Source organism: Paramacrobiotus metropolitanus, unplaced genomic scaffold (assembly GCF_019649055.1).
Source record: "Paramacrobiotus metropolitanus isolate TYO unplaced genomic scaffold, Prichtersi_v1.0 Parri_scaffold0000264, whole genome shotgun sequence".
Lineage (NCBI taxonomy): Eukaryota > Metazoa > Tardigrada > Eutardigrada > Parachela > Macrobiotidae > Paramacrobiotus > Paramacrobiotus metropolitanus.
In genome coordinates, this window is record NW_026570484.1 from 34,033 (window position 1) to 51,067 (window position 17,035).

Here is a 17,035-nt window from a genome sequence, read left to right on the forward strand (position 1 = left end):
GCTACAGTAAATGACCACCATTCGCCAAATGGTGTGGTGCCGTATAGTAACTTTCGTGTTATAGTAACTTTAGTGCAATGTAGTGCCATTACCCTAAAGCATAACAGTTACCGGCTACATTGGCACAGCGTGAGAAGCGTGATATCTCACATCGTCCATGCCAGTTTTTAAGTGTGCAAAAGCGGCAGTTATGTTAATAGGCACAATCAGGCGCCGTTCTTTACTGCGGGTTCTATTAACGTGTCCAGGAACCCAGTTAAAGCTCTGAGCACACCCAAGAATACTGAACACGACGCCGCTGTCGCGCCGTGCGTATTTATCGGTCAGTATTTACATTATTGCTGGCGGGAACGGACTGTTCGTGCTACACCGAGCGCTACCACCACTGTCCAGTGAACGATGCCCACTAGGCGAGTAAGTTAGAATTCACGCATGTACCGACGAAATGTAAAACTTTACTAATAATTACGACGAAAACTGTTCGAATAACACGGCATAACAACTTTATAAGAAATTGAACATTTCTCTAACAACATAAAACAACGATGGAGAATTTTTTACCAATCATTTACCACTGATTTTTTACTGCCGTTTGTCTTCCAGTTTGAGGGCCGTTATACCGTAGCAGCGACACTAACGGAATATTGGGTGCGTCAACACGGTTAAAAGAAAACCACATTACCATACACGATTTTTTATTTCGGGATTCATTTTACTTCCCAGCGAACAATTAAAGCTTTGCGAAAATTCCGGCACATTGGCCATGGCACCGTTAATGCGCCACTTATTAGGCGCGTGGATAGAGGTCAGCAGTTGGAGTCGCTCACTGTTGGGAGAGGTCTTGGAGCAAAACACCTATTGCACAAGTTCTTCATGCAACGATAACTAACTGCACTGACGCGCTTCCATTAACATACCTGCGCAACAGAAATGAAAAATAGTTGCATAGGTGTGTAGTTCTCCAAACCCGACGGCACGGGCTGCTTCGTATCGGGCCGTGCCAAGTAACGGGTGTATCCCTGTACGACAAGACCCAATAGTAAAATATAAATTGTGTGGCAATCAAAATACCCTCACAGGCTCACATTATCGGAAAATAAGCTACGCAATATGTACGTTGTGTATATGCCATAACACTGTGTTCTAATTGTTTAAATTCAGTGGCTGCAGAATCTCTCTTGAATATTGTAATCTGAATTGACTGCCTTACTTTAAGCGCTGCTCGGAGTCCACCGTTATCGGCAATATTTTCATCTAATGTCTGTTCCCCGTTGACCTTTCCCGTGGGCATTGTGTACTTGTCATACTGTTGAACGATGTTTTTGGCGCGGCGCTCGTATTCTTCCCCCGTCTTCTTAGTCCACCACAGACGGCGCGCTCCCTCGGGATCGAAACTGGCCCCGGTGTTATCAAACCCATGCGTCAATTCGTGTCCGACCAAAAAGCCAATGCCGCCGTAATTTAGGTAGTGCGGTGCTTCTGCCTTGAAGAAGGGAATGTCCAGAATGCCCGCCAAGATGGCTGAAAGTACCGAGATTTAAATTAAATGTATTAAACAAATTTGTAAAATGTGAATAATCTTATAAAATCGACACCATGAATTGATTTCAAAGTGAACCAAATTTGTAAAATTATTGCAAACTCCGTGTTCAGCGCTCCCACGTACTCAGCTGGTTCTGCGTTTTTGAGTAGTACGCGTTAATTTCAGTGATATCGTCGGTGCTCGCCAGCGGATCATAGCGAATATGTTGCTGTGTGATGGACTGCAGGTCGCGGACGAGATTGTTTTTCTGCGTCTGCAGGATGCTGCGCAAGAAGGTTGTTTGGATCGTCATCTAAAAATAATTGTCAGCAACCGTTAATCATATTGGAGCCGTTACCGCAAAGCACAGAGCAGCTAGATACAGTGGTGAAATGCGCATCGACAGCCGACGTATTTGACAGCATGATATCCGGATACGCTACGATCTCCTGAATGGCCGTCAGTTTCTTTATGGCTCCATCGTACGTTGCTTTGTCCATCCACGTCGCTTCATCAAGGAGCTCTTTAAAACCGGCATGAATGTCGTTGACCATCATCGTTGCCTGTAAGTATCAAACATGTGACATGTTTTGCATTTTTACGGTTTCAAATTTAGAGTGACCTTACAACACGACCGGCAAATCGTACCGATGAAACGAAGGGTAAGACATTGTGGCAACTTATCAGCAACTGACCTTTTCTTTCAGATCTTTAGGTAGAATATCTCGAACATATAATGCGCCCAGCGCTAGTGGCATGGTGTTCTTAATGACATCCAAGCATTTACTCTCGATATTTATGCGAGAATTATCAACAATATCTCGATATTCACTAGACAGATACTGCAATACACTGTAGATGAGTTTGAAGCTGATGTAGTTGGCCATGCGGCGGCGACCCTCCGCTCCCTGATTCTCCAGCTCGGCCAGTTTATCGTCTAGTTTATTCCAGTACCGCAAGGTCGGCACAATGATGATAGTGTCATCTGTGATAACTTCTGACCGGTTGGCCACGGCGAAGTACGCTTGCAGATACCCGGTGATGTTGCGCAAGATGCCGGAATTAAATTCATAGTGCTTCTTGAACGTCTTCAGGGTGAACTTATTCAAGTAGATGGTGTCATTTTCCTTCTCCACGGCGGTCAACGTTTCCTGTGATCAATATTATTACGATAAATGTAGTTTTTGTTTCAAAAAATAACGAAAAGTTTGAAAACGGCTTAATCCAAAAACGTTTCACCTTCGCCAAAAATAACTCAAGCTGCACAATGTCCGTGATGTTGGGCGATAGCAGTGTCACGTTGTGCGACCCTTTATTGTCGCGTGTTAACAATTTGGTGGCATTGGTGATGCCATCGACATACTGTTCGGTGAAATATTCGGCCTCGTCTTGGTCCAGCAGAACATCAGCGTTAGCGAATGGTTTCATGGCATCCAACATAACCCGGTTGATTGTCGGCTGCTCCACATCAGATAGAATGCTAACCATGAAAAAGGGATCGTTGCCAAAGAAGTGGTTCTTAACCAGCACATCGAACACGTCGAACTTGGATGCATCCCAGTCGGGTGATATCATCGGCCAGCCGCCGTTAAATTCGTTCAGGATTTTGATTATCGGAGTACCTCGTAGCTTTTCGATCTCACCTGTTTATAAGCCATTAATTCGATTTGTTTAGCATCACACCTCCGTTACCAATGTTCAATGGATGAACGAAAAGCTGATAATGCGATATACAGTATCTTCACCTGTGTTGAGGCACTGCTTGTACAGATCTTTCATCTTTTTCTCAGCTTCAAATGTTGGACCCGCGGGTGTTACGTCTCCCTTCAACAGTTCTGCAAAACAAAAATAAGGTCTGAACCGGCAACATTTGATCTAGGAACGAAAGTAATGCCACCTACTTTTTAGGATGGCTCGGGTTTTGTTGTTCAGTTTTAGGACCTCGCTCGTTGCTTGTTTTTGGGCTTTGATCCATTTCCCGCAGCTGAACTGGTAGAAATCGTCGCAAGGATTGACACCGGTGTCGATCCGGGTGAGAAACTTTGCGGCTATCAGAAAATAGTAGTTAAGAATGTAACATAGCCTGGTGTGTCTGATAAGTGCCATAAAACCCCCCAGAACAAGGAAGCGTTTCCCCATTACCCTGTTTTTCTTAGTTCTGTCGTGAAACAAAAATGAAAAAAGCCTACTACTATACAGTACAACTTCCGTTTAGCCTGTTAATCCGTGCTGCAGGCTGTTGCAGGCGAATTACAAAATCAATAGAAGGTTTTGAAAATCGGAACCAACCTATTTCCTTGCAGTCCGGAATCTGACAGGCTGTCGTTTCTTTATCGGCTAGCGACGACTGTGACAGAATTGTTTTATTGGTCTGTGGGTCGTCTGAGTAGCGCGAAATGCAGCCTGGCCAGAGCAGTGAAAGAAGTCCGAAGGATACAGAAAAGCGCACTACATACTGCAACATGATGCAGCCGGTATTTTGCTGTCTGAATCTCGCATAAGTCGTGGCGGAATAACGTGAAACAATGCAAGCCGATTGCTGAAGAGGTTTTTCTTGCTTTAGTAAGAAGGAAGTACGTCTAGCGCCGTTTCCTTCAGGCGAGTACTGTGGTAGTTATCAATAGGCCAGGTACTGAAAGCGACGTGCATTAAATTTTGCTAACATGTTTCATATACTCAGTGCATTTACTGTAACTTGAGGCAGTATTGTGCAGTGTGCACGCTAACCTACTCAAACCAGGCATTTATCATTTGTGACTGCTTCGTTTTGCAACCGCTTGTTTAAGGTTTGCTCTTGGTAATGCTTTATGAGAAACGAAAATGGTGGGTTAAATAGGTAGTAGCTGTTCGTCATGGAAAACGATAGCAGTTAATCCCTCGGAAGAATCTCGTTTGCCGTTTTACAACTGATATTATTTTATCCGAAAATGTATAAGATGTGTTACAGAAGTCAAATTCCGGGTGACCACAGTCCGACAAAAACGCATCGTGTCGTATTATTTTGGGCTCACATTAAACTACTTAAACCAAAGAAGTAAAACCAATAACAAATCATGAATATCACTAATTCCCTTAACAATACGCATGAAGCATCACTCAAGAAATTCTCGGGGTTGAAAAAGACAAATTTTCTTTCAGTTCGTTTTGTCAATTTAATGCTTACAGTAACGATAATAATGTAGCACAACTTTCAGCATTCAGAGAAAATCCAGCCGAATTACCACACACGATTCTTAATCTTGGGATTCATTTTGCTTCCCAGCGAGCAGTTGAAGCTCTGCGCAAATTCCGGCAAGTTGGACATGGGACCATTGACGCGCCACTTATTGGGTGAATGGTAATCAATCAGCAGATAAAGTCGTTCCTTGTCTGGATCGATTTTCAAGCACCATACCTAATGCAAAAGTATGAAGATATAATTATTAATAAATTTAGCCCACGCTCTTTTGCGTCAACGCACCTGCGCGGAAGAAAGGAAAAACAGTTGCATGGGAGTGTAGTCCTCCAATCCCGGCGGCAGGAGTTCTTTGGTATCGGGACGTGCCAAATAGCGGCTGTATCCCTGTACGAATACGTAAAACTAATACGGAAATACAACCAGCATGGAGACGACATCACGGACGTACTTAATATGAAACAAAATAAGTGCGCTGTAGTTTCTAATTTGCATCAAGCGCAGTGAGATACTGCAATAAGCCTGCTATAAGCCTTCGTCAGGAGCTGCTTTTGACGCCTTAAACAGAGTTATGGCAGACTTTTCCAATTTCACCAATGCAATATCAGCAATTTTTCCAGTGGGGATCGATCTACCCCTTGTGCAATATTGTGGTTAACAACCGCTGTATTATACAGCGCATAATCTCTCCGAAATTCTAAATGCATCAGTCTTTACAAATATAACTTCCATATTGATGTACGCATACCTTAAGCGCGGTACGCATACCTGTACGCATACCTTAAGCGCGGCCCTGAGACCGCCATTATCTGCAATAGCGGCCCTGAGACCGCCATTATCTGCAATATTTTCTGTCAGTGTCAGCTCTCCGTTGACCTTTCCCGTGGGCATTCTATACTTGTTGTATTGCTGTGCGATGCTCTTGGCACGACGCTTGTACTCGTCGAACGTCGTGTTGGTCCACCACAAACGGTGGGCGCCGTTGGGGTCGTAATTGGCGCCGGTGGTATCGAATCCGTGCGTTATTTCGTGCGCGATAATGTAGCCGATGCCGCCGTAATTCAGGTACTGCGGCGCCTCCGCCTTGAAGAAGGGAATGTCCAGAATGCCTGCCAGGAGAACTGCCAACACCGACGTAGCAATTGAGCATAAAGGTATTATAAAATCAAAAGTGCACTTGGAAGTTAAAGGCATCTAAATTTATAAAACAAAGGCGAATTTGATTTATTGCGAAACAACGTACTCAGCTGATTTTTATCTGTTGAGTAGAACGCGCCAGGGATAGTGATATCGTCGGTGTCCTTCAGCGGATCATAACGAAGATGGGGCTGTGTGATGGACTGAAGGTCGCGGATGAGATTGTTTCTTTGCGTCTGCAGGATACTGCGCAAGAAGGTCGGCTGGATCGTCATCTAAACACAATTTTCAGCAACTGTTATTCTGAATTTGGCTCAAATGTCGCGGTTTCCGAAGCAGCATCAGATACATACTGTACCGTGGCAAAATACGAATCAATAGCTGACGTATTTGTAAGCATGATATCCGGGTACGCGACAATCTCTTCAATTGCCGCCAGTTTCTTTATAGCTCCTTCGTATGTGGTTTTGTCCATCCACTTCGCTTCGTCTAAAAGTTCTTTAAATCCGACATGAATATCGTTGACCATTAACGTTGCCTGCAAGTATGATTTAATTAATCAGTTTAGGTTGATAATGCCACACGGCACTAAATTGTGCCGATGAAGGGAAACGCAAAGAATATCTGGCATGACGGACCTTTTTCTTCAGATCCTTCGGTACAACATCGCGAACATAGAGCGTGCCCAGCGCCAGCGGCATGGTGCTTTTAATGATGCTCATACATTTGTCTTCGATGCTAGACGGATTTTCGACAATATCTCGATATTCTTTGGACAGATACTTGAGTACACTGTAGATGAGTTTGAAACCGATGTAATTAGCCATGCGGCGCCGGCCCTCCACTCCCTGTTTCTCTAACTCGGCCAGCTTTTGATCCAGTTTGTCCCAGTAGCGCAGTGTCGGTACAATGACAACAGTGTCATCTGTAATGGCAGTTGTTTGGTTGGCCACGGCAAAGTAGGCTTGCAGATATCCGGTTATGTTGCGCAAGATTGTCGACTTAAATTTATGGTGGTTCTTGAAGGTCTTCAGGGTGAATTTGTTCAAGGTAATGGAGTCATTTTTCAACTCCACCGCGGTCAGCCTTTCCTGTGTTCAAGTTTTATATCATCAAAACTTAAATCTTTTATGCAAAACAGAAAGCTTTATAAACGATTTAATGCATATATATTTCACCTTCCCCAAAAACACCTCGAGCCGCGCAATATCTATGATCTTGGGCGACAGCACTTCGGTGTTTTCCGGCTGCTTATTGTCGCGCAATAATAACTTGGCGGCATTGTTAATGCTTGCCAAATAATCCATAGTGTACTTTTCTGCCATAACAGGGTCAAGGAGAATGTCGGTGTCGGCAAATGGTGTCATGGAATCCAACACAACGCGGTTGATTGTTGGCTGTTCCGCATCCACGCCAACGCTGACCGAAAAGAAAGGATCGTTGCCAAAAAAGTGGTTTTTAACCAGCACGCCAAAGACGTTAAACTTGGATGCATCCCAGTTTGGAGTAATCATCGGCCAGCCGCCGTTGAATTCGCTCAGGATCTTTATAATTGGAGTACCTCGTAGTTTTTCGATCTCATCTAATAAAAAGCCATTTATTTCTCAGATGTTTTGCTGCTAGTCAGAAATGTTTTCTTGATATTCTTTACGGTAGATGAGCATAACGGGATAATACTACAGAACAACTTCACCTGTGCTGATGCACTGCTTGTATAGATTTTTCATCTTCTTTTCGGCTTCAAACGCTGGTCCGGCAGGTTTGACATCTCCCTTAAGAAGCTCTTCAAAACGAGAAGAATTTCTGAACTCGTAACCTTTGCTCCTAAGAGGAGGAAAGATGACCGCCTACTTTTGACCACGCCTTTGTTTCTCTCGTCTACTGTTCGGAACTCGCCCACTTGGTCATTCTTTGCTTTGATCCATTTCCCGCAGCTATACTGGTAGAAATCGTCGCAGGGATTGACAGTCGTATCGATTCGGCTGAGAAACTTTGCGGCTTAAAAACGAATAACAGTAACAATCCCAAGTAGGTTTTGTGTGGCCGCTGAAAATCGCTTTACCCTATGCGCAAAACGTTCAGATTAAGCTTCAAAGCTCTAATTAAACTTTGCGGGATAGCCGCAAATCTGCACTTATGCTTTAGCAGGGTAATAAATGAGCGTGGCCACTGTACAATAATTTATATGAATTCCCTTCAGCTCTGATTATAAAACCAGAGACGCAAAACTAAGTTAAATTGGGCAATTTAGTCATCCGTAATGCAACTAGAATCCGCGAATGAGTTAATATAAGAATAAAATTTTAAGACCACGGCATATTTTGAGTGAAAATTGAAACCAACCTATTTCCTTGCAGTCGGGAATCAGGCAGGCTTTTTTATCGGCTGGCGACGACTGTGATGAATTTGTTTTCTGGGCTTGTGCGTCGTCTGAGCCAGATGCAGTGTGCAAAATCCAGCCTGGCCATAATAGTGCCAGCAGTCCGACTGGTACAGAAAACTGCAACATGCTGCAGCTGGTAGTTTGCTGCCGAATATTGATTGAAAGCAGTCTCGGAAATTGTAACAGCAATGCAAAGAAAATGCTGAAGAATTTTGCCTTTTTTTAGCAGGAAGGAAGTATGTCTAGCACCAGTTCCTTCGGGCAAGTGTCACCAACAAAGCAGGTACTGACAGTCCCTACATTAATTGCTTAAATTTTCTATTAGTCACTATGCAGCATAAATTTAATTAGTGCATTTGACTTGGGGCAATATTGCGCATACTGCGCTACGTAATCTAACCATGCAAACTTATCGGTTTCGCGGATTCTTGGTCTGCTTGTTACTTATGCTTTGCTCACGGTGCGGAGGCAGAAGTAGGCACATGTCGTGATAACTTTTGGAATAGCAAAGAATACGTTACAGATTGAAAAAAACTACAATGTAGGACTAAATGGTCGCATAGCCCCATACCCAGCATTCTGTACGCAAGCGGTGCAGTGCACTTGTACGAAACGGATATTTTGAACTCAGTCGTACAGTGCACTGCGCTGCATTCGTACTGAATGTGGAGATGTTGGGTATGCGACCATTTTGTCCTAAGCTGTAAAGCCGTTAACTACAAAATGGTGCAATACTTCGTTCCCTGCTATTCTCAGCTATTCCCGGCTATTTTTAGCTATCCTTTGCTATTCTCGGCTGTTCTTTGCTGTTCTCAGCCATTGCTCCCCGAGCATTACTTAATTGCCCGACATGATATAATTATGTCAATTTAATTCAAAATCTGCATAGAAAATGTCCAGCAGAACAGCATTGCGCTGCGCTAACACCCAAAATCCATACGTACAGATACTCTGTATATGGAATATTTTGCAACAGGTTACTCCATAAAGCCTGTAAATATCGGTGAATGATAATAATTCTGACACGAAGTACGTTAAATTGAAGCATAGCCGGCTTCTATACAATGGACGTAAATTTAATTCAACAACTCCAATAATTCCAGTAACAGCATACGTCAAACAATTTCAGAAAATCGTTCACTTTCGATTCCATTATCTATTGTTTTTTTTTGTTTTGCATGTTTTAAACTGTTGCAGCAGCGATTTGCATGGTGTTCTAATGGCATGGTCCATTTAAAGAAGGGAAAACTGCTTTGCCAAGTTACCACACACCATTCTTTGTCTTGGGATTCATTTTGCTTCCCAGCGGGCAGTTGCAGGTTTGTGCGAATTCCGGCATGTTGGACATGGGACCGTTGACGCGCCATTTATTGGGCGCATGCTCATCGGTAAGCAGATAAGTTCGCTCCCTGTCCGGAGTGGTCTTGAAACACCATATCTAACGCAAACACAATATGTGCAGCGATTAATTAGCTTTAGTGCGCTGACGGTCGTTTGCATCAACACACCTGCGCGGCGGAAAGGAAAAACAGTTGCAGGGGAGTATAATTCTCCAAACCCGACGGCACAGTTTCTTTGGTATTGAGGCGCGCCAAGTAGCGGGTGTATCCCTGTGCAATACGAAAATCACAAACTGCATGACTGTCAAAATTAAGTACTCAGGTTGAAATTAAAATGGCATGCTACAAACGGAACTTTATTGTTACAAGTGTCGCTTAATTCCGACTTCCTGGTTAACCTAACCTTAAGCGCTGCTCGGAGACCACCATTATCGGCAATATTCTCCCCCAGTGTCAACTGCCCGTTGACCTTTCCCGTGGGCATTCTGTACTGATTGTACTGTTTGAGGATGCCTCTAGCGCGCTTTGTATACTCTGCCAGCGTCTTGTTGCTCCACCGCAGACGACGAACGCCCTCGGAGTCATAGTTGGCGCCAGTATCATCGAACCCGTGCGTCACCTCGTGTCCGATGTAGTAGCCAATAGCGCCGTAATTAAGGTACTGCGGCGCCTCCGCCTTGAAAAAGGGAACGTCCAGAATGCCCGCCAGAATGACTGCCAGCAACAGAATTTTAATTAAATTTGTTAGCTGGATTAATAAATTTAAAAAACCGAAAGTACATATAAATTAAACTTATAAAGTCAAACTATCGCAGGAGTTCTGTGCGTTCACGTACTCAGCTGATTCTTCCCTGCTGAGTAGTATGCGTTGATGTTTGTAATGTCTTCAGTGTCCTTCAGCGGATCGTAACGAAGATTGGGCTTTGTGATGGACTGCAAGTCGCGGATGATATTGTTTTTCTGCATCTCCAGAATACTGCTCAAGAAGGTCGGCTGGATCGTCATCTGTAATGCATTATTTCCAGTGAGCAAAGCGTACGTTGTGGAAACGGAGCAAACTACCGTGGTGAAGTAAGAATCAATAGCCGACGTATTGGTCAGCATGATGTCAGGGTAGGCGGCGATCTCTTGGACGGCCGCCAACTTCTTTACGGCTGCATCATACGTCGGTTTGTCAATCCATTTGGCGGCATCGAAAAGCTCTTTGAAACCGGCATGAATGTCGTTGACCATCAACGTTGCCTGCACAAGTTTTGCATTTCAGTGGAGAACGACACTTCAACACGGTAGGATAATTTTGCAGAGTATAAGTAAAGGTCGTGAATAATTAGCTTGGACTGACATTCTGCTTCAGATCTTTGGGTACAACATCCCGGGCGTACAGCGTGCCCAAAACCAGCGGCATGGTGCTCTTAATGACATCCAGGCATGTGTCCTGGACACTGCTGGAGGAAAAGCCGACCAAGCTCTGATATTCCTTGGACAGATACTTCAGTACAGTGTAGAGGAGTTTATAGCCAACGTAGTTAGCCATGCGGCGGCGACCCTCCGCTTCCAGCTTCTCGAGCGCGACCAGTTTGTCATCCAGTTTATTCCAGTAGCGCAAGGTCGGCACAATGACGATAGTGTCATCGGTGATGACTTCTGACCGGTTGGCCACGGCGAAGTACGCTTGCAAATACCCGGTGATGTTGCGCAAGATGGCGGACTTAAATTTGTGATGGTTCTTGAAGGTTTTCAGGGAGAATTTGTTGAGATAGATAGTGTCGTTGTTCATCTCCTCCCCGGTCAACCGTTGCTGTAGTCAAACGATTATACGAATTGCAAATTTTTTATGCGGCAAAAAAGCGGAAAATGGTTTCACCTTTCCCAGAAACAGTTCTAGCTGCACGATATCCGTGATATTGTGCGACAATTTCGCCACATCCTGAGGTTGTTTAATGTCGCGCTGTAATAATTTCGTGGCCTTTGTGATACCATTCTTAAACGTTCGGGTGAACGGTTCTGCCTCCTCATCATCAAGCAGAACGTCAGTGTCGGCGAATGGTGTCATGGTATCCAACAGAACCCGGTTGATTGTCGGCTGTTCCACATCCACATTAACGCTAACCGAAAAGAAGGCATCACTGCCAAAAAAGTGGGTTTTAACCAGCACGTCGAACACGTTGAACTTGGATGCATCCCAGTCTGGCGTAATCATCGGCCAGCCGCCGCTGATCTCGTTCAGGATGTTGACGATAGGAGTGCCTCGCAGCTTTTCGATTTCAGCTGTCAATAAGTCATTTATAGATTATTTGTAGCGTTTTATTCGGCGCGATAGCCAATTAACATAACAAGAAGCCCGCGCTGATAGACACCATTACTATTCATTAGGATAGCAGAAGAACACGAATATTACGAAGTTTCCTCACCTGTGTTGATGCACTGCTTGTACAGGTCTTTCATCTTTTTTTCGGCTTCAAACACTGGACCGGCGGATTTCACATCTCCATTAAGAAGCTCTACAAAGCGAGAGAAAATCATGAACAGATAAGACAAGATTTAGGAGAGAAGAAGGAAGCATACTTTTGAGGACGGCTCGGGTTTTGTCGTTTAATTTCAAGAACTCGCTCGCTTCGCCTTTCTGCGCTTTCATCCATTTGCCGCAGCTAAACTGGTAGAAATCGTCGCATGGATTGACACTGGCATTAATCCGACTGAGAACTTTTTCGGCTAGAACCAAATTAATAGCTTTTAATGCAGCATTTAATTTAGGATTTTCTGGGCTGTTAACAGCCACAGAATCATTTTACCCTTCCGGCAAAGCACTTAAGTCAAACGATCAAACGATTAGGTTAGCCGCAAACGAAACTTTTTGCTTTTGGCGGGTGAATAGGAAAACGTGGCAACATTACCACGTTTTTTTCAGCTCTGATTATGAACCGGAAAACGCGCTTATTTTTGGGATGAATAACTCGCTTAATTGAATCCGTCTTGTGGTTGTCGGCGAGTGGATGAGAAATCAGTAGGAATTTTTTGCGAAAATCGGCAGTTTAAAATGAAAGTTAAAACAAACCTATCTCCTTGCAGGCTGGGGTCTGGCAGACTGCCGCCTTGGCATCGGCTGGCGATGGCTGTGACGAACTGGGGCTTTTGGCCGTTGCTTTATCTGAGACAAAGGCGAGGCGCGCAATGCAGCCTGGCCATAGTAGTGCCAGTAGTCCGACCGATACTGAAAAACTGACGGTAAATTGCAACATGCTGCAGCCGGTATTTTTGCTGCTCCAATCTCACAGGCCGCGGCAGAAAAAAATAAAGCGGTGCTAACCTGAAGAATTTTCCTTGCTTTAGTAGGAAGGAAGTGTTATGCCGATTTCTTAAGGCGATTTTTGTGGTCCCCATCAATGGAGCCAGTACTTAAGCCATTAGGTCCATTTGCTGACATTTACTACAAAGCATGTCGATTGATGCATTTTCCCTGGGGCATTTTTGAACGCTAAGTTGCTGAAACCAGGCAATAAAGTTACTGAAAGACTTTCTGAGATTTTGTTGGCTTTGGGATCCGTTGTTTACGTATTTCTCGGTAATAAGATAAGCGATATGGTGCGCTACACACCCTACTTTCTGTTTAAAGTACAGATGCAATGAGAATTAATCCAATGGATAACAGCCAAACATAAAATGCGTCAAACAACGAAACAAAAATTTTCCTTCAGACATTAACCTCCGATTTTTTTCAGTTTGTCTTGCCAGTTTAATGACATTAGTATTGCAACCTTGCAACCAACCAAATGGTAATAGAACACGGTATGCATCAGGCAGAGGAAACAAAACTGCTTTTACCACACTCTATTTTTTATCTTGGGATTCATTTTACTGCCCAGCGGGCAGTTGAAGGTCTGCGCGAACTCCGGGAAGTTGGACATGGGACCGTTAACGCGCCACTTACTGGGCGCGTGTTCGTCGGTCAGCAGACGCATCCGCTCCTTCTCGGGAGTGCTGTTGTAGCACCACACCTAATCCACACGCATGATTATTGCAAAATGCGACAGCTTAACTACTTTACATGCAGCACCGCATCACTCGTACCGAATAAACTTTTTTTCAAGCCGTTTATTCAACAGTGTGCAGTAACTGCACGAGCGCTGGTTTCCCTCAACGTACCTGCCCAGCGGAAATGAAAAACAGTTGCATCGGGGTGTAGTTCTCCAAACCCGGTGGCACGGTTTCTTTGGTATCGGGCCGTGCCAAGTAGCGGCTGTATCCCTGTACGGCATAAACAATCGGGAATCGTTGATTGATTGCGTATCAGAATTACTCGTGTGCACAGTTTGCAGTTAAAATACTTATAAACACGTTTCCCAATTTATGATTTGTGTGCGTATTAAAACTGCACTATACTGAATTTTGGACTGGTCTTCATCGCAACAGAAAAAATGGTAGTTAATTCAATGAGTACCTTAAGCGCTGCTCGGAGACCGCCGTTATCCGCAATGTTCTCCCCCGAGGTCAGCTGACCGTTGACCTTTCCTGAAGGCATCGTGTAGGCGTTGTACTGGTCAATGATGCTCTTGGCGCGGCGTTTATACTCGTCAATAGTCGTGCTGGTCCACCACAGACGGCGCACGCCCTCGGGGTCGTACTTGGCCCCGGTGTCATCGAATCCGTGGGTCACCTCGTGCCCGATAACGTAGCCGATGCCGCCGTAGTTCAGATACTGTGGCGCTTCCGCCTCAAAGAACGGAATGCGAAGAATGGACGCCAAAATGACTATAAACATTCGCGATTTTGCTGTAGAGGAAATTTGATATATTGTATGGTCCTCGTACTCAGCTGATTCTGACGCGGTGAGTAGTACGCGTTGACGGCACTGATGTCATCGGTGTCCTTCAACGGATCGTAGCGAAGATGCGGTTGTGTGACGGCCTTGAGATCGCGGATGAGGTTGTTCTTCTGTGTCTGCAGAATGCTGCGCAAGAACGTCGATTGGATCGTCAACTATAATAAAGGAATGGCGTTGTTAGCCGCAGCGAATGGCGTAGTTACTGGAGTAAAATTACCGTGGTGAAGTACGAATCGATAGCCGACGTATTGGTCAGCATGATATCCGGGTAGCCGACTATCTCTTCAATGGCCGCCAGTTTCTTCACGGCTCCATCGTACGTTGCTTTGTCCATCCACTTCGCTTCGTCAAGAAGCTCTTTAAACCCGGCATGAATGTCGTTGACCATCATCGTTGCCTATAGAAAAATTAATTTGCTTTTATTAATTATGATTTACACGGCGCTATCAATGCGGGAAGCGAATAGCAATGAAAGGAACGATCAAGATTATATTTATTGCTGACCTTTTTCTTTAGATCTCTTGGCACAATGTCCCGGACATACAGTGTGCCCAGCGCCAGCGGCATAGTGTTCTTTATGATATCCAGGCATTTGTCCTCAACACTGGACGCCACTTCGCCATTAATGGCCTGATAATCCTTCGACAGGTACTTCAGTACACTGTCAATGAGTTTATAGCCGATGTAGTTGGCCATACGCCGCTTGCCTTCCTCTCCCTGCTTCTCCAGCTCGACCAGTTTGTCGTCCAGTTTATTCCAGTAGCGCAACGTCGGCACAATGACGATAGTGTCATCGGTGATGGCCGCTGATCGGTTGGCCACGGCAAAGTACGCTTGCAAATACCCGGTGATGTTGCGCAAAATGGCGGACTTAAACTTATGGTGGTTCTTGAAGGTCTTCAGGGAGAATTTGTTCAGGAAGATGGTGTCGTTGTTCAACTCCACCGCTGTTAACCTTTCCTGTAGTCAGATTATTATATGAATTGTTATTCTGTGTATCGAAGAAAGAGCGCTGAAGTAGATTTAGCGTAAGTCAAGTATCACCTTTGCCAAAGACAGTTCGAGCTGCACAATATCGGTAATGTTAGGTGCCAGCTTTGCTACGTCTTGTTGCTGTTTGTTGTCGCGCAATAATAGTTTTGTGGCCGATGTCATGCCGTTCAAGTACTGCTGGGTGTAGCTTTTCTCGGTTTCAGGGTCCAGCAGGAGGTCGGTGTCGGTCCAGGGGATCATTGAATCTAATACCACCCGGTTGACCGTCGGCTGCTCGATGTCCGCCATGATGGACACCGCAAAGAATGGCTCGATGCCGAAGAAGTGGTTGTTTACCAGCACGTCGAACACGTTGAATTTCGAGGCATCCCAGTTCGGTGTAATCATCGGCCAGCCGCCGTTGAATTCGTTCAGGATTTTTATCATGGGAACTCCTCGTAGCTTTTCAATCTCCGCTGTTAATCAGGTGTTTTGGTTAACAGAATAATTATGTGATTGCTCACACATCTTTCATTAACGTTCATTAGACAAACAGAAAAGGATGATAATGCGGAATATCTTCACCTGTGTTAATGCACTGCTTGTAGAGATCTTTCATCTTTTTTTCCGCTGCAAACGGTGGACCGGCGGGTTTCACGTCTCCCCTAAGGAGCTCTATAAAACGACGTTTTTTTTAATTCGTAGCGTTTGATCCGGGTGAGAAAAATAAGCGACACCTACTTTTGCCGACAGCCCGTGTTTTATCGTTTAATTTGGCGAACTCGCCGGCTTCGCCTTTCTGAGCTTTGATCCATTTGCCGCAGCTGTAATCGTAAAAATCGTCGCAGGGATTGACACTTGTATCAATCCGGGTGAGAAACTTTGAGGCTAAAAATAAAATAATACCCGTTTAAAATTTAAAGTAGCTGTTACGTGACCGCGGATTGGCCAGAAATCGCTCTATCCTCTCGGCAAGACATGCAAGTCAGGCGTCAGGATTGCCGTAAAACTAAACTGATCTCCTACAAGTGGCAGGGAAATTATTTAGCGTGTTTTTCTTAGCTCGTATTATAACGCTGAAAGCACGCTGTAAACTCACAACCGTGGTCTGTGGGCAACCAATTTATTTAGTTTCCGCGATCCAGTTAAGATATTAGTGCTTAAAAAGTTTTGCGCAAACAGCAAATTTTAAGCCTAAGTTGAAACCCACCTATTTCCTTGCAGGCTGGGGTCCGACAGATTGCCGCCTTGGCATCGGCTGGCGACGACTGTGACAAGCTGGAGCGTTTGGCCGCTGCTTTGTCGGAGACAAATGCACAACGCGAAATGCAGCCTGGCCAGAACAGCGCCAGCACTCCGACCAGTAGTGTAAACTGCAGGGTAATTGTAAAATGCACCATTCTGCAAGCCGGTATTATGCTACCTGGATATTGCACAGCTAACACAACTCGCAACAGAAAAAGCTAGCAGTGCACGGCGACTGCTTATTTCTTCCTGGCTTTTAAAGGAAGGAAGTATACCGCCGACTCCTCCAGGCCAGTATGTGCTTGCCATTAACAACTGAGAATGTACAAACCAGTGAGTCACTACATGTGCTGACACTCACTAATTAGACAGGATACCATCATATTACCGCGGTGGCTAGAGGCAGTAATTACACGGGAAGTTACATAAACTAGCCAAC

The 17,035-nt window shown here is 44.8% G+C and overlaps 4 protein-coding genes across 5 annotated transcripts; all 4 read right to left on the minus strand.

Annotated features, from left to right (window-relative positions):
* Positions 1 to 487: 487 nt before the first annotated feature.
* Positions 488 to 4,040, minus strand: LOC129601683 (membrane metallo-endopeptidase-like 1). The gene is made up of 10 exons (XM_055500544.1): positions 3,812 to 4,040; positions 3,424 to 3,570; positions 3,268 to 3,357; positions 2,762 to 3,165; positions 2,218 to 2,673; positions 1,906 to 2,085; positions 1,667 to 1,835; positions 1,211 to 1,521; positions 918 to 1,019; positions 488 to 855 (listed from the first exon to the last, which is right to left on the minus strand). Exons 1-10 carry the CDS (start codon positions 3,984 to 3,986, stop codon positions 679 to 681), a joined length of 2,211 nt encoding a protein of 736 aa, XP_055356519.1. The 5' UTR covers positions 3,987 to 4,040; the 3' UTR covers positions 488 to 678.
* A 466-nt stretch (positions 4,041 to 4,506) lies between these two features.
* LOC129601681 (endothelin-converting enzyme 1-like) lies at positions 4,507 to 8,561 on the minus strand. 2 transcript variants are annotated; one of them, XM_055500541.1, is made up of 10 exons: positions 8,178 to 8,561; positions 7,686 to 7,832; positions 7,528 to 7,617; positions 7,013 to 7,416; positions 6,473 to 6,925; positions 6,193 to 6,372; positions 5,941 to 6,109; positions 5,478 to 5,818; positions 4,983 to 5,084; positions 4,507 to 4,916 (listed from the first exon to the last, which is right to left on the minus strand). In XM_055500541.1, exons 1-10 carry the CDS (start codon positions 8,341 to 8,343, stop codon positions 4,740 to 4,742), a joined length of 2,229 nt encoding a protein of 742 aa, XP_055356516.1. In that variant the 5' UTR covers positions 8,344 to 8,561; the 3' UTR covers positions 4,507 to 4,739. The 2 variants fall into 2 exon arrangements, with proteins under 2 accessions (XP_055356516.1, XP_055356517.1); XM_055500542.1 differs by having other exon boundaries at positions 7,686 to 7,897; positions 8,178 to 8,310.
* Positions 8,562 to 9,325: 764 nt separating this feature from the next.
* LOC129601682 (neprilysin-11-like) lies at positions 9,326 to 12,826 on the minus strand. Its single transcript, XM_055500543.1, has 10 exons — positions 12,613 to 12,826; positions 12,123 to 12,269; positions 11,969 to 12,058; positions 11,422 to 11,825; positions 10,900 to 11,355; positions 10,620 to 10,799; positions 10,394 to 10,562; positions 9,961 to 10,271; positions 9,726 to 9,827; positions 9,326 to 9,655 (listed from the first exon to the last, which is right to left on the minus strand). The coding sequence occupies exons 1-10, from the start codon at positions 12,794 to 12,796 to the stop codon at positions 9,479 to 9,481; spliced, it is 2,220 nt and encodes a 739-aa protein (XP_055356518.1). The 5' UTR covers positions 12,797 to 12,826; the 3' UTR covers positions 9,326 to 9,478.
* A 279-nt stretch (positions 12,827 to 13,105) lies between these two features.
* LOC129601680 (endothelin-converting enzyme homolog) lies at positions 13,106 to 16,884 on the minus strand. The gene is made up of 10 exons (XM_055500540.1): positions 16,562 to 16,884; positions 16,093 to 16,239; positions 15,937 to 16,026; positions 15,424 to 15,827; positions 14,884 to 15,339; positions 14,597 to 14,776; positions 14,366 to 14,534; positions 13,996 to 14,306; positions 13,701 to 13,802; positions 13,106 to 13,552 (listed from the first exon to the last, which is right to left on the minus strand). Exons 1-10 carry the CDS (start codon positions 16,749 to 16,751, stop codon positions 13,376 to 13,378), a joined length of 2,226 nt encoding a protein of 741 aa, XP_055356515.1. The 5' UTR covers positions 16,752 to 16,884; the 3' UTR covers positions 13,106 to 13,375.
* Between the last annotated feature and the right edge of the window lie 151 nt (positions 16,885 to 17,035).

What these genes read in the sequence shown, in the direction of transcription:
- LOC129601683 (XM_055500544.1), bottom strand. Translation starts at nt 3,986, where the DNA reads ATGTTGCAGTATGTAGTGCGCTTTTCTGTATCCTTCGGACTTCTTTCA. An exon ending in TCCGGACTGCAAGGAAATAG is followed by an intron (nt 3,571 to 3,811) that starts GTTGGTTCCGAT and finishes ATTTTCTGATAG; the next exon opens with CCGCAAAGTTTCTCACCCGG. An exon ending in GACTCCGAGCAGCGCTTAAA is followed by an intron (nt 1,020 to 1,210) that starts GTAAGGCAGTCA and finishes CTTGTCGTACAG; the next exon opens with GGATACACCCGTTACTTGGC.
- LOC129601681 (XM_055500541.1), bottom strand. Translation starts at nt 8,343, where the DNA reads ATGTTGCAGTTTTCTGTACCAGTCGGACTGCTGGCACTATTATGGCCA. An exon ending in TTGATTCGTATTTTGCCACG is followed by an intron (nt 6,110 to 6,192) that starts GTACAGTATGTA and finishes AATTGTGTTTAG; the next exon opens with ATGACGATCCAGCCGACCTT. An exon ending in GTCTCAGGGCCGCGCTTAAG is followed by an intron (nt 5,085 to 5,477) that starts GTATGCGTACAG and finishes GTATTCGTACAG; the next exon opens with GGATACAGCCGCTATTTGGC.
- LOC129601682 (XM_055500543.1), bottom strand. Translation starts at nt 12,796, where the DNA reads ATGTTGCAATTTACCGTCAGTTTTTCAGTATCGGTCGGACTACTGGCA. An exon ending in AACCCGAGCCGTCCTCAAAA is followed by an intron (nt 12,059 to 12,122) that starts GTATGCTTCCTT and finishes CTCGCTTTGTAG; the next exon opens with AGCTTCTTAATGGAGATGTG. An exon ending in TTGATTCTTACTTCACCACG is followed by an intron (nt 10,563 to 10,619) that starts GTAGTTTGCTCC and finishes AATGCATTACAG; the next exon opens with ATGACGATCCAGCCGACCTT.
- LOC129601680 (XM_055500540.1), bottom strand. Translation starts at nt 16,751, where the DNA reads ATGGTGCATTTTACAATTACCCTGCAGTTTACACTACTGGTCGGAGTG. An exon ending in CAAGCAGTGCATTAACACAG is followed by an intron (nt 15,828 to 15,936) that starts GTGAAGATATTC and finishes CCTGATTAACAG; the next exon opens with CGGAGATTGAAAAGCTACGA. An exon ending in TCGAACTGTCTTTGGCAAAG is followed by an intron (nt 15,340 to 15,423) that starts GTGATACTTGAC and finishes ATCTGACTACAG; the next exon opens with GAAAGGTTAACAGCGGTGGA.